Genomic DNA, 13510 nt, shown 5'->3' with positions numbered 1-13510 from the left:
GCCAGGATGGTCTCGATCTCCTGACCTCGTGATCCGCCCGCCTCGGCCTCCCAAAGCGCTGGGATTACAGGCTTGAGCCACCGGTTTTCTACCCTTTATTTTGCTCAGCGTCACAGTGAAACACAATCAGGCTGTGCTTACTAAATGCTATATAAAATGCTGTCAATAGAAAAACACATTACAAAGGTTGAAAGATGTAGATTCATGGGTTTTTGAGAGGAAATGCCTTGGCACTTGTCATGTGATAATATGACACTTGTCTAGGATTTGCATTGTTTGGACATTACATTTCTTTCTTTCTTTTTTTTTTTTTAAGATGTAGTAGGCCTAGGGCTATTCAAGTTTGCATTTGTACAGAACTGCTAAATGGGAGATTCAAAGCATTTAACAAGGCATTTAACAAGGTTTCTAGACAATAAACCAAGTTTTAATCAGACCAAAAGCTAGAACACACATTTTGACTTGCCCAGTTCCACCACTGCCTCTGTTGTTGAAGAAAACAAAAAGGCTTGAAAATAATTTCCTGTCCTTCCACTCCCCACCTTCACCCCTTCTCTGAGTACACTCAGTTAAAGCTATGTTTTGATATAAGCAAGGCCCAAGCTATATACTTTGAAAATAATTGTAGTTGGGTAAATACTGTTTATAAAACAAGGTGAGCATGGTGGCTTATGCCTATAATCCCAGCACTTTAGGAGGCCAAAATGGGTGGATCACTTGAGGTCAAGAGTTTGAGACCAGCCTGGCCAACCTGGTGAAACCCCATCTGTACTAAAAATGCAAAAATTGGTTGGGCATGGTGGCACACAACTGTAATCCCAGCTACTTGGGAGGCTGAGACAGGAGAATCTCTTGAACCTGGGAGGCAGAGGTTTCAGTGAGCTGAGATCACACCATTGCACTCCATCCTGGGTGACAACAGTGGAGCTCCATCTCAAAAAGAAAGAAACAAAAAACAAAAACCAAACCTAAACAACAACAAAAACCAAATCAAAACAACAACAAACAAAACAAAACAAACAAACAAAAAACAAGGAGCTAAGATGGGAGGTAAACTGACCTGGTAAATTTAATTGTTCAGTACAATGTCAATTATATATAAAAAATATTCTTTAGAGAGAGACCAAGATTTGTGTCTAGGGCAGTTGTATTTCTAGTGAAAGTTTATGATACAAGGTAATGCCTTTGGTAAACCATATAATGTGCCTCATGTAAGTATTTAGTTGAAGTATATTTAAGGACTGACTAGTCTTGTAATTTGGTCTAATAATGATACTATGGAAATGAAGTTAACCAAATATCATAAAGGAGACATTGAGGTGGGCAATTTACAAAACAAATGCTGTGGGCTATAGGACAGATTAGGCCTTTGTGACATGCACAGATACCTGTAGGACTTACTTCCAAAACATCAGCATGTCCAGGATAGATCAGCTCCTGCTTTTGCTGAGTGTAGCAATCAGTCCTAGAGATTTGAACAACCTTTATTTCTAGCTGAGGAAATGGGCTGTAGGAATCATGCTTTCTTTTTACCACAAGGAGAAAATTCTGGGAGAGGGCTGATAAACCACACAGAAATCTATAAGAAATGGCAGAGTTCTTTTGCTTATGATGTCTCTGGTGAAGCTGACCAGTATGGGACTTGTTTTGAACTGCCATTAAGGTTTGATCTGTAGCTGTATCACTAGTCTTGGTTTGACTTTGATAAGGGGAATATGAAGGCTGTTTACATCAATCATGAATTTGTAAATAGTGTAAAAGCTATTGGCAAGGATTACCACAGTGTCTCTAGTCTTCTTTCCTCAGCACTTATAAAGCCCACAGTATGTAAACCCACAGAGGAAGTGCAGAGGTGGCTGCTAGTTTCCGGCCAGAATGTCTTCTGCTGAGAAGGCTAAGCTGAACTTCCTTACTTAACACACATCTTTCTGACTTCCTAGAATTGGGATGAGGTGCAAGATGGTTTGTATTTTGTGGTTTAGGGAACTTGTTAGGCGGAGGTGATGGCAGAAGGCTTACAGGGTCATGAGTGTTTCTGCGTGGAGGAGTTTGGCCAGGTTCTGTACACCTGGCTTCTCAGCTGCTTGAAACAGAATTTTTAAGATTTGAGAAAATAACTTTTAAGTTGTAAGTAATAAGCCTGCTATAAGAATTATTAAGTTAAATAATTATTTAATAATACATTAGCTATGTAATAATAATCCTGGAAATTGCAGAATACTCTGAAAGTCCCTGTTTCCTTCTGAAATGGCCTTGTTATTTCAGACAAGTTAGAAATAAGAGTGTGCTCTATTCCTTACACTTGGCACTGTTTACCAGATTGGAAATGCAACATTGTACGGTCCCGGGACTCAAAGAGGGTATATTTAGGAAGAAAGAATGCCAACTGGCTTTTGACAATCTATATCCCTTATAAGCCTTCCCCTTTCAGAAGTATTTTTGCCTTCAATTGTACGATGCAAAAGTGTAGTCTTCAGGTCAGCCTACTATATCATCCACTCTGTGACTTATTAAACTAGATGTTCATAGTCATAGGCCATTTCCAAGTTCCTGGCACCTCTCCAGGTACTTCAGAGAGGCATCATGTTGGGAAACAGATCAATTTGCAGTGCTGACTATTCAATGAATCCTTCAACTACCCAAGTCACCAAAGCAGGCAAAGTGAAGATGATCAGAAATGTAGGTCTGCCTTTTGGCTGGGTTGGAGCAAACTTAGTGTAAAAGTTTACCCTTTAGGAACTCTGAAGTTGATAGCTTTTAACCATAGAACCTGGGGTTCAGAGAGTCATTTAGGGCTGACTTAATCTGTATCCTGCTCTTCTACATTACTTTGAATCTTTGGTGAATACCTGCAGGATGCTTGCATTTCTTTGTTACCACTTCCATTCCCCCTCCCTCCAGTCTCCCTAAGTTTTAACGTGGGCTTCTACATATACTTAGGATACCTAATGGGGAGCACAGAAATGCTTCTGGAGTGATACCTAAACTTCTTGCCAGTTCTATATATTGGTCTCTTCTTATGACTTATGCCATCTTCTGGAGGACTGTTGCTTCCATTTTACCTGCTTGAGTTTCTTCTGGAGGAAAGGCTTACAGATAAACAAGCCTGTAGTGTGAAAACATTAGAGGCCTTTTCCTGTTTACAGTTGGGCTTGTACTTTCAGGATTTAATCTGCTTTTGAGGAGGGACTTCGGTTGGCATTTTTCTGAAGTAAATGCAAATTATAGAAAAAATATTTTTAATTGTATGCAATGTATTAGTCATTTTCTACTGTGCTCCAAGGTAGGCCTCATTTGTACCAGCATGCTTACATCTGCTTGATGCTCTTTGGAGGTAATTCAATGTGTTATAGTGTGTGTAGTCCCATGGAGCAAGGAGGAGTGGCTGAACTCTGATCAACCAGAAAAGTAACCGTGGGCGGTTGATACACTGAAGTTTTCTAAGGCTTTCTTTTGCGTTTTAGACTTCTAAGATTAAGCAGCACCCATGGGGTTCCCTTTGTTCCTTGTAAAGAAAATGGATTCCCATTTTGTGCTCTGGCCCTCATCCTGCTTTCCATGGACTCCCAGACTTTGGATTAAGAGCAAAGAATCTCAGAACTCCTGAGTAAAGTTTCTTTATATTCCCTGTGTATACTCATAAATGCTGCCATTAGCTTTATGGTAGAGTTTGTTCTATTTTGTTGGATAGAGGGGATTACTAAGTACATTATTATTATTATTATTATTAGAGACAAGGTTTTGTTTTATCACCCATGCTTGAGTCCCTTAGTATGCTCCTAGCTGACTACAGCTTCTAACACTTGGACAAATGACCCTCCCACCTCAGCCCCTAGAAGAGCTGGGACTATAGGTGCATACCACCCACTTGGGTGGTATTTTAAGTTTTTGTAGATGTAAGTCTTGCTTTGTTGTGCAGGCTGGTCTCAAACTCCTGGGCTAGAGTGATTCTCCTGTCTTGGCCTCCTACAGTGCTGGGATTACAGGCATGACTTAAAATACCTAGCTCAAGTGCGTTTTTTTCCTATGATACTCTAATGGAGGCAAGTGCTTTGACAGGCACTCAGGGTTTAAATAAATAGTTATTGTAGATCTGCCTATTTTGGATCCGTCCCTCCCTAAACAAACCCCTCTCACCCATCACTGTGAGTGGCAACAAGCTCTGTTGGGACCAGATCAAGAAAGTGCTTGTGGGAAAAGAAGTAATGCTAATTCACCATGTTTGATACAGATTTCTTCTTTTGGGACCTCTCCTATTGAGGGACCCCAACATTCAAATGCTTCTGCTGTCACATAGGCAAATAATTCCCTAATGGTTCAGCATGTGGCATAATGTGTAAAAAATGAGAGGAACTAAAAAGCAGATGTAGTAGCTTGAGAGATTAATGGAGAAAGGAGTCCCTCAGCAACAGTTGATCTGGGAGAGGCACCTGTCCTAAGATACTTTTGCAAGAGGGGTTCTGTGGCGAAGCCTGGATTTTTCCTATACTCTCCTTGCTGATTTACTGGCTAGTTCCTTTTCCCCAGTACTTCCCAGGGCCTGCCCTGCCCTGCTCTGCTTTATCCCCAATGGTTGCCTATACCTCACTTGTATCTTTGTAGGGGAGGAAGGGCCAACAATGGGAAGCAAAGCTTCATTCAGCTTGGAAGGTTTCCTGAATGACTGTGAAAGTGGAGATGGGGGTGGGTTAAGGTAGAGGGATGGTATCTTCGTGTCCATTTCCTAGTAAGCTCAGCAGTATTATCAATGAGGCTTTTGCTGTACTAGAGCCTCCCTGTGGCATGTGAAGCTGCACCATTGACCATGTAGTTTCTTTTCATCAAGATTCCGGTGGGGACAGAAAGTACAGGCATGGAAAAAATTAGTTGGATTGCCAAGGCCAATTGGTGTGTAGTAAGTGTTACAGAACTTTGGTCTACGAAGAGGAAAGGATATTTCTCCTTCTCTCTATATTGCTGCTGACGGGAGTCAAGTACTTGGTCACTGAACTTTCCACTCTGAATTTCCAGTTCTCTCCTCTGCTTTCCTTTGCTAAGACTCATTTTGTTGTAACCGCAGAACTTGGGAGCATGGGTGTGTGTAGATAGGCAGGAGGGCGATAGCAGCAGATAGCAACAGTGGGTAGTATTTCCCTCTGCAATGCTTCTTACATGATCCTGCTGGCAACCTTGAGGGCATTATTGGAGGCTTCTACCTGATACAGATTAATTTTATGCCAAATGATTTACATGAAAATGATTTTTGTTCTTAGCCTCTCCTTTTCTAGGGACAGGCCCTTTTGTGCTTGCATAAAGAAATGAGAGGCATTGATTTGTGTTATATTGGGTGGTTTCTAAGATGCCTTCCATTTTGTCTGTGCTACCTGAGAAGTGTAATGTGTGGACTTTAATAAATCTCAATATTCAGTCTATATAGAGAAGACAGAGACAGTGGAAGACACCCTGGTGCTAATCGTGTCCTCAGTCCAACTTCCTATTTCTTTGTTCCTTTGAGGAAATTTCAGGCTCTTTTCCATTGGGGCTGCAACATTCTTACCAATAGTTGAGTATTTTCTTTTTTCTTTTTCTTTTTTGGATTTTTTTTCTTTGATGTGCTTTAGATTTATTATGGTTATATATACAATATAATATAAAATTTATTATTTTAAGTATAGGTTCTGTGGCATTAGGTACATCTAAATTGTTGTTCTATCATCACTACTCTGCATCCTCAGAATTTCTTTATTTTCCCTAACTGAAACTTTAAATCCATTAAAAGCTCTTTCCCCACTCAGCTATATCAACCATATCAACCACAATTCCAATTTGTGTCTACAAATTCCACTATTCTAGGTAATCCATGTAAGTTAAATACAGTATATGTTGTTTTGCAAATGATTTCGTTCACTTGCATAGTATCTTAAAGGTTCATTCATGCCATATATATGTGTGTGTATATACATATACATATATATATATACACACACATTTTATTTATTCATTTATCCATCACCGGACATTTTTTCACTATTTAGATATTGCAGATAATGCTGCTATGAACACCGGTATACAAAGCACTATTCAGGTTCTTGCTTTCAATTCTTCTGTGTTATACCAAAAAGTGGAATTGCTGGACCAGAATGGTAATTATATGTTGAATTTTGGAAGAAGCACAGTATGGTTTTGCAAACTGATTGTATGATTTTACCTTCCTACCAGCAATTAAAAGGGTCCCAGTTTTCCACATCCTCCCCATACTTGTTACACTGTTTCATTTTATTGTTTTGTTTTTGGTAGTAACCATCCTAATGGGGTAAACCTTAATAGCCATCTTAATGATATCTCATTGTGGTTTTGCTTTACATTTTCCAAAGATTCACGATGTTAAGCACCTTTTATGTGCTTATTGGTCATTTTTATACCTTTGTTGGATGCCTGTTTATGTCCTTTACCCATTTTTTTAGTTGGGTTGTTTTGGTGGTGGTATTGGGCTGTTATACTTTATATGTTGAGAATTTTAATCCTTCATCAGATATATGATTTGCTAAAATTTTCTCCCATTTCATCAATTGCTTTTTAATTTTCCTGCTAGTGTCCTTTTAACAATTTTTTGGGGGTTTTAAGCTGTGGTGAAAACCCCATTTATTTACTATCTTAACGACTTTAAGTGTACAGTTCAGTAGAATTACCTACATTCATGTTGTGCAACCAATCTCCAAAATTTATTGTCAGAGACACTGTGCTTACTGAAGACCACCACCCATTTCTTCCTGCAGTGCCTGACAGCCACTTCCTTTTTGTGTCTGAGTGTTCCTGCTTTAGATGTCTTATATATGTGGAATCATGTAGTATTCATGACTAGTTTGTTTCCCTCAGCAAAATGTCCTCCAAATTCATTGACATTGTAGCATATGATATCATGTCCTTCTTTTGGTACAGAACTTACACTTAAAAATGGTAAATTTTATATTATATATATTTTGCCACAGTAAAACCAAGGCACATCAAGGCAATGTAGATTTTCATAATAATATTTATGTTTGTAATTTTCATAATAATATTTCATTGTGCATATAGTCCACATTTTCTTTACTCATCATCCATTGGTGGACCCTTCGTTTGATTCTATGTCTTGGTTATTATGAATAATGCTGTAGTGAACATGAGAGAAGAGATGTCTGTTCAACATACTGATTTCAATTTCTTTGGAGACTTACTGTGAAGCAGATTTTCTGGATCATATGGTAGTTCTATATTTAAGTTTTTGAGGAAACTTTATACTATTTTCTATTCTAGATATACTAATTTGTATTCTCACTGACAGTGTAAAAGGGTTTCCTTTTCTCTGCATCTTTGTCAATATATTTTTTATCTTTTTGGTAATAGCCATTGCAACAGGTGTGAGATGATATCTCATTGTGGTACTGCATTGCATTTCCTGATGATTAGTGAGGTTGGACATTGTTCCTATACCTATTGGTCATTTGTATGTCTTCTTTTGAGAAATGTATTTTCAGTTATTTGCCATTTTAAAAGTCCTGTTTTCAATTTTTTCCTATTGACTGGAAATCCTTATATATTTGGGTATTAATGCAAATTAAAAGCCTTTTGGTTTGCAAAAGGGTCCATTGCCAAAGGACTGGGGACCCCACCATAGAGGTAAAAAGGAATGTAAGAGAAAACTGTGAAATTTGTACACCAAAAAAACTAAATAATCTAGAAGAAACAGTCTCCCAGTCTATAAGATCCCTTTAGTCTGCTGATTGTTTACTGTGCAGAAGCGTTTTAGTTTGATGCAATTCCATTTTTCTGTTTTTGATTTTGTGGTCATACCCAAGAAATAACTGCCAAATTAAGTGTCATGAACCATTGTGTTTATGATTTTTTTCTGTCTTTCAAAATTTTAGTACTTACATGAGGTCTTTAACCAATGTTGATTTAATTTTTGTGTATGGTATAAGGGTCAAGTTTATTCTTTTGCATGTGAGTATCTAGGTTTATTAAACACCATTTGCTGAATGGGCTCTTCTTTCCCCCCGGGTGGTCTTGTCACTTTTATTCTTTTGACCATATGGTTTAGGGTTTATTTCTGGGTTCTCTCTTTGTTTTAGCACCACACTCTTTTGGTTTCTGTAACTTTGTCATATGCTTTGGTGTCATGGAGTTTGAGATCACCAATTTGGTTTTCTTTTTCAAGATCGATTTCATGACTTGGTGTTTCCCAAGATTCCATATTTATTTTGGGATATGTTTTTGTGCTTCTGCAAAACAATCCGTTAACATTCTGAGAGATCATGTTGTATTTCATGTCAATATAGTATTGACATGTTAACAATGTTAGGTCTTCCAGCCTATGAACATAGGATGTCTTTCTCTTTATTTGTATATTTAATTTTTTTCAGCAATGATTTGTTGTTTCAATAAAGTTACTGTTTGTAAAATTTTCTTATGCATGGAATTTTTGTCAGCCATTTTGGTATGTTTTAGCTTACAGAAACACAACTTGATTGCTCTATGTTCTGTAACTTTGCTGAATTCATTTATTAGTTTTAACAGGTTTTTTTTATTTGTTTGTTTTCCACCAGTGGAATCTTTCAGATTTTCTATATATAAAATCGTATCATCTGAAAGGACAGATATTTTACTTTTCTTTTCCAGTTTGGATGCTTTTATTTTATTACTATTTTTTTTACTTATTTGCTTTGGCTAAGACTTGTAGTATCATGTTGAATATAAGAATCTGGAGCAAGCACCCTTGTCTTGTAGTTGGTCTTACAGGAAAAGTGTTTTATCATTTACTGTTGGGTATGATAATAGTTCTAGATTTTCCATATGTGACATTTGTTTTTTAAGGTAGTTTTCTTATATTTCAAGTCTCCTGAGTATTTTCTATATCACAAAATGGGGTTAATTTTGGAAATGTATTTTCTGTATAAATGGAGTTGATATTTTATGTTCCCCCTTCATTCTCTTAGTGAGAATGTATTTTATTGATTGATTTTCAGGTGTTGAACTCTTCTTGCATTCCTTGCATTTCTTCATGTTCTGGCATACCCTTGTATTTATGTAGGCATAAACCCTACATAATTTGGTCATGGTGTATAATGCTTTCAATGTTCTGTTGAATTATTGCTAGTGTTTTGTTGAGGATTTTCACATAACCTATAGTTTCTTTTTAAGCCTTTTTGTTAGTGTTACTATCTGGGCAATATGGAATGAATGAATGTATAGATCTTCACACAATGAATGTGGAACTCTTTCCTCTCTTTACTTTTTTTTGCAAGAGTTTTAGGTTTTAATTCCTTGTTAAGTAGAATTCTCCAGTGAATGGTTCTGATCCTGAGCTTTTCTTTTTTGAAGGTTTTTGATTTCTGATTCAGTCTTTTACTGTAAGATTTTCAAATTTTCTCATTCTTTATATTTGATTTTATTAAGTTGTATGTTTATAGTAATTTACTTATTTTTTCTAGATTATCTAGCTTTTAGTGTGGAATTTTCCGTTTTCTCTTACATTCCTTTTACCTCTATTGCAGGGTTCCCCAATCCCTTGGCAATGGACCCTTTTCAATCCATAGCCTGTTAGGAACTAGGCTGCAGAGGAGGAGGTGAGAGGTTGGTGAGTGAGGGTTACTGTCTAAGCTCCACTTCCTGTCAGATCAGCAGTGGCACTGGAGTCTCATAAGAGTGCAAACTTTCTTGTGAACAGTGCATGCAATGGATCTAGACTGTGTGCTCCTTATGAGAGTCTAATGCATGATGATCTAAGATATAACAATTTCATCCAGAAACCGTACCATCCCCCTCCTCTCTCTGTGGAAAAATTGTCTTCCACTAAACCTATGTCTGATGCAAAAATGCTAGGAGTTGCTGATCTATGGCATCAGTTGTAATGTCCCCTTTTCATCTGATATTAGTTATTTGAATCTATTAGTTATTTGAATCTGACACTAGTTACTTGAATCTATTTCCTTTTCAAAAACATCTAGCTAAAGTTTTGTCAGTTTTCTTGATCTGTTCAAATCAATTACCACCTGTTAGTTTGGTGTATTTTTTGTATTGTTTTTCTATTTTCTGTTTCCTTTATTTCTGTTCTAATTTTCGTTTATTCGTCTCTCTACTAGTGTCAGGCTGACTTTGGTATTCCTCTTGTGCTTGTGCTGTGAAATGAAGTTGTTGATTCGAGATGCCTCCTTTTTTATTGTAAGTGTTTACAGCTATAACTTTCCCTGATAGCACAACTTTTGCTGCATTCCGTAAGTTTGCAATATACTCATTCTACTAGTATAACCACCCTTGCTCTCTTTTGGTTACCATTTGAATGTAGTATCTTTTTCCACTCGTTCACATTTAGCATCATGCCCTAAAGAGTCTAAATCAGTCCCTTTGTGGAGCCCGTGTTTTATGCATTTAGTCCATTTTTTTTTTTTTAATTAAGAAACTTAATTCATTAACTGAAATACTTACTGGTAGAGAAGGACCTACATATTGCTGCCATTTTGTTTATTGTTTTTATGTGTATTGAGTTTTTGTTCCTTTATCTTCACTCTTAATGTCTTCCTTTGTGTTTTGATTTTTTGCTAGTGACATGCTTTGATTCTCTTCTCATTCCTTTTCCTTTTTTTTTTTTTGAAACACAGCTTCACTCCTGTTGCCCAGGCTGGAGTGCAATGGCCCAATGTCAGCTCAGCACAATCTTGGCTCACTGCAACCTCCACCTCCTATGTTCAAGAGATTCTCCTGTCTCAGCCTCCTGAGCAGCTGGGATTACAGGCATCCACCATAATGTTCAGCTATTTTTCTTTTTTTTTGGTAGTTTTAGTAGAGACAGGGTTTCACCATATTCATCAGGCTAGTCTTGAACTCCCTACCTCAAGTAATCCGCCCGCCTCGGCCTCCTAAAGTGCTGGACTGCTGGTATGAACCACTGTGCCTGACCTTTTGCCTCTATTTTGTAGAGATTTCTTTATAGTTAACACGGGGATTACATAGGACATTTTACACTTGGAATAAGCTATTATAAATTGGTATTGAATTCAACTACAAATGAAAACCACACGTTTACAGCTTTGTTTCTCTCCAACTTTCTGTTATTGATATTGCAAATAACGTCTTTTATTAAAAAAGATTTGGGATCCTGTATGTTGCCTTGGCTATATGTGAATGCCTAACCTCAAGCAATCTTTCTGTTTCAGCCTCTCAACTAGTTAGGACTACAGGCACATGCTACTGCACCCACCTTAAATCTTTATATGGCATGTATACAGATGTATGGATGTAAAATTTTTTAAGGCATTTGTCTTTTAATGCTTTTAAAAGTATTATTCGTCATCAATCTTTCAATAATATAGGACTCTATATTTGACCATATATTTACCTTATCAGAGAACTTTATGTCTTATAAGGCTTCCTATTGCAGTTTAGCATCCTTCTTTGAAGTATTCTCTTTAACATTTCTTGTGAGGGAGGTCTGGTGGGAATAAATGCCTTCAACTTTTGTTTATCTGGGAAAGTCTTCATTTCTACTTCACTTTTTAAGGAATGTTTGCCATATATTTGTATGTGTATATATGCAATCTTAATTGACAGGATTTCTTTTCACCGAATTTCTCACTGCCTTCTGGCCTTCAAGGTTTCTGCTTAGAAATTCACTGGTAACTTTTTAGAAGCTTCCTGATATGTGGCAAGATTTTCTCCTTTTCTTTAAAAATTAACAATTTGATTGGGTGTGCACTGTGGCACACACCTGTAATCCCAGCACTTTGGGAGGCCGAGGCAGATGGATCACTTTAGCCCAGAAATTTAAGAACAGCCTGGATCACATGGCAAATTCCCATCTCTACTAAAAATATAAAAAATTAGCTTGATATGGTGGCAGGTGCCTATTATCCCAGCTATTCAGGAGGCTGAGATAGGAGAATTACATGAACTTCAGAGGTAGAGGTTGCGGTGAGCTTACATTGCACCACTGCCCTCCAAACTGGGGAACAAAAAACCCCCACACACAAAACAACAATTTATTATAGTGTATCTCTGTATGGGTGTTTTTAAATTCTTAGTAGAATTCGTTAAGTTTTCGAATTTGATATGGTTTCAGATTTGTATGTCTTTTTGTCTTTGAATTTGGAAAGATTTTGGTCATATTATTCCAATAATGTTTTCTGCCTCTCTTACTCTTCCTTTTATGTGACTTTCATAATATGTATATTGATGTTCTCCTCAGTTTATTCTTTTGTTTTATCTTTTAAATCCATAATTTCAAATAATTTATCTTAAAGTTTACTGATTCTTTCCCACACCTGATCAAGTCTGCTGGTGAGTTTTAATTTCAGTACTTTGTTTTCAGCTGTAAAATTTTTTTTTTTGAAAATCGTTTCCATCTCTCTTGATAGTCTCATTTTAGTTCTTGTACTATTTTTCTTACATTTGGTCGCTTATGTTTGTTTTGTTTTCTCAGTGAACAGCTAAGACAGTTATTTTAAACCCTTGTGTGGAAATTCTGTGATCTCAGTTTCTTTAGGTTCAGTTTCCAGTGATGTACTGTTTTTTGATTTGGCCATTAGGCCATGTTTCCATGTTACTTGCATGTCTTGTGATCTTTCTTGAGATTTTGGCATGTGAGAAACAGCCACTCTTCCATTTTATGTACTGGCTTCGCTGAGGGAAAGCTCTTTTCTAGTCACCCCAGATAGAGGTTCTGGGACTTCTCAGTACCTTTCCTGGGATGCCTCTTGCCTGTACGTGCTTTTATTTTAACACATATAGCTGATTTAACTGTCTTAATTTCCATTAGAGGATTGTCCATGCTATTTCTCAGGTGATTTGATTTTGGTTTCAATCTGGTCTTAGTATTCATTTGCCAACAATTTCTTACTTCCTCTGGTTCCTGCCTGTGAAATTGCAGACTCATTGTTGCCTGATGTGCCCATGTTTTCAGCATACTGCATCCTGGTATACAAATGATGCTACAGTTTCTTTCAGTACTTCAGATTCAAGTGAGATAGAAACCAGTTTCTCAGGCATCCTGAAGACAGGACAGAACAATGTTGGCAGCAGGGAGGGGTTGCTCTATCCTGAGGGACGAGCTGGGAATTGGAAGGTTTACTCCTATCATTCCTCACTACATCAGATAGAGGAAGGGCTAAAGATGAGCAAAATATCATGGACTTGGCTACTGTTTTGGGTTGCAGTATTTCTTGACAGTGCATTTTACTGGGTGCTGCAGCTTCTTAAAGAGTCTACAGAGTAAAATTTGGTTCCTTTATCGTTATTAAATTGGTGTCTCCGTGGGAGTATGAAAGACTATAGACCTATCAACTATTTGAATGTATTCTTTTTTTTTTTTTTTTTTTTTTTTTTTTTTTTTTTTTTTTTTTTTTTTTTTTTGTTTTGTTTTGTTTTTGTTTTTGAGACGGAGTCTCGCTCTGTCGCCCGGACTGGAGTGCAGTGGCCGGATCTCAGCTCACTGCAAGCTCCGCCTCCCGGGTTTACGCCATTCTCCTGCCTCAGCCTCCCAAGTAGCTGGGAGTACAGA

General features: G+C 37.4%; 1 protein-coding gene across 1 annotated transcript in view; it reads left to right on the top strand.

The window, feature by feature from the left end:
* Positions 1-4619: 4619 nt before the first annotated feature.
* Positions 4620-13510, top strand: part of LOC108520962 (BCL-6 corepressor-like) — a gene marked incomplete at its 3' end in the record, with an annotated part of 40747 nt that continues 31856 nt past the window's right edge. Inside the window, 1 exon segment of the mRNA XM_017860543.1 lies at positions 4620-4683. Coding sequence (XP_017716032.1) covers positions 4620-4683 — 64 coding nt within the window.

The sequence above is a fragment of the Rhinopithecus bieti genome, unplaced genomic scaffold (genome assembly GCF_001698545.2).
Source record: "Rhinopithecus bieti isolate Rb0 unplaced genomic scaffold, ASM169854v2 scaffold_56772, whole genome shotgun sequence".
NCBI lineage: Eukaryota > Metazoa > Chordata > Mammalia > Primates > Cercopithecidae > Rhinopithecus > Rhinopithecus bieti.
The sequence above is the reverse complement of the archived record's forward strand: the minus strand, read 5'-3'. Positions and strand labels throughout refer to the sequence as shown.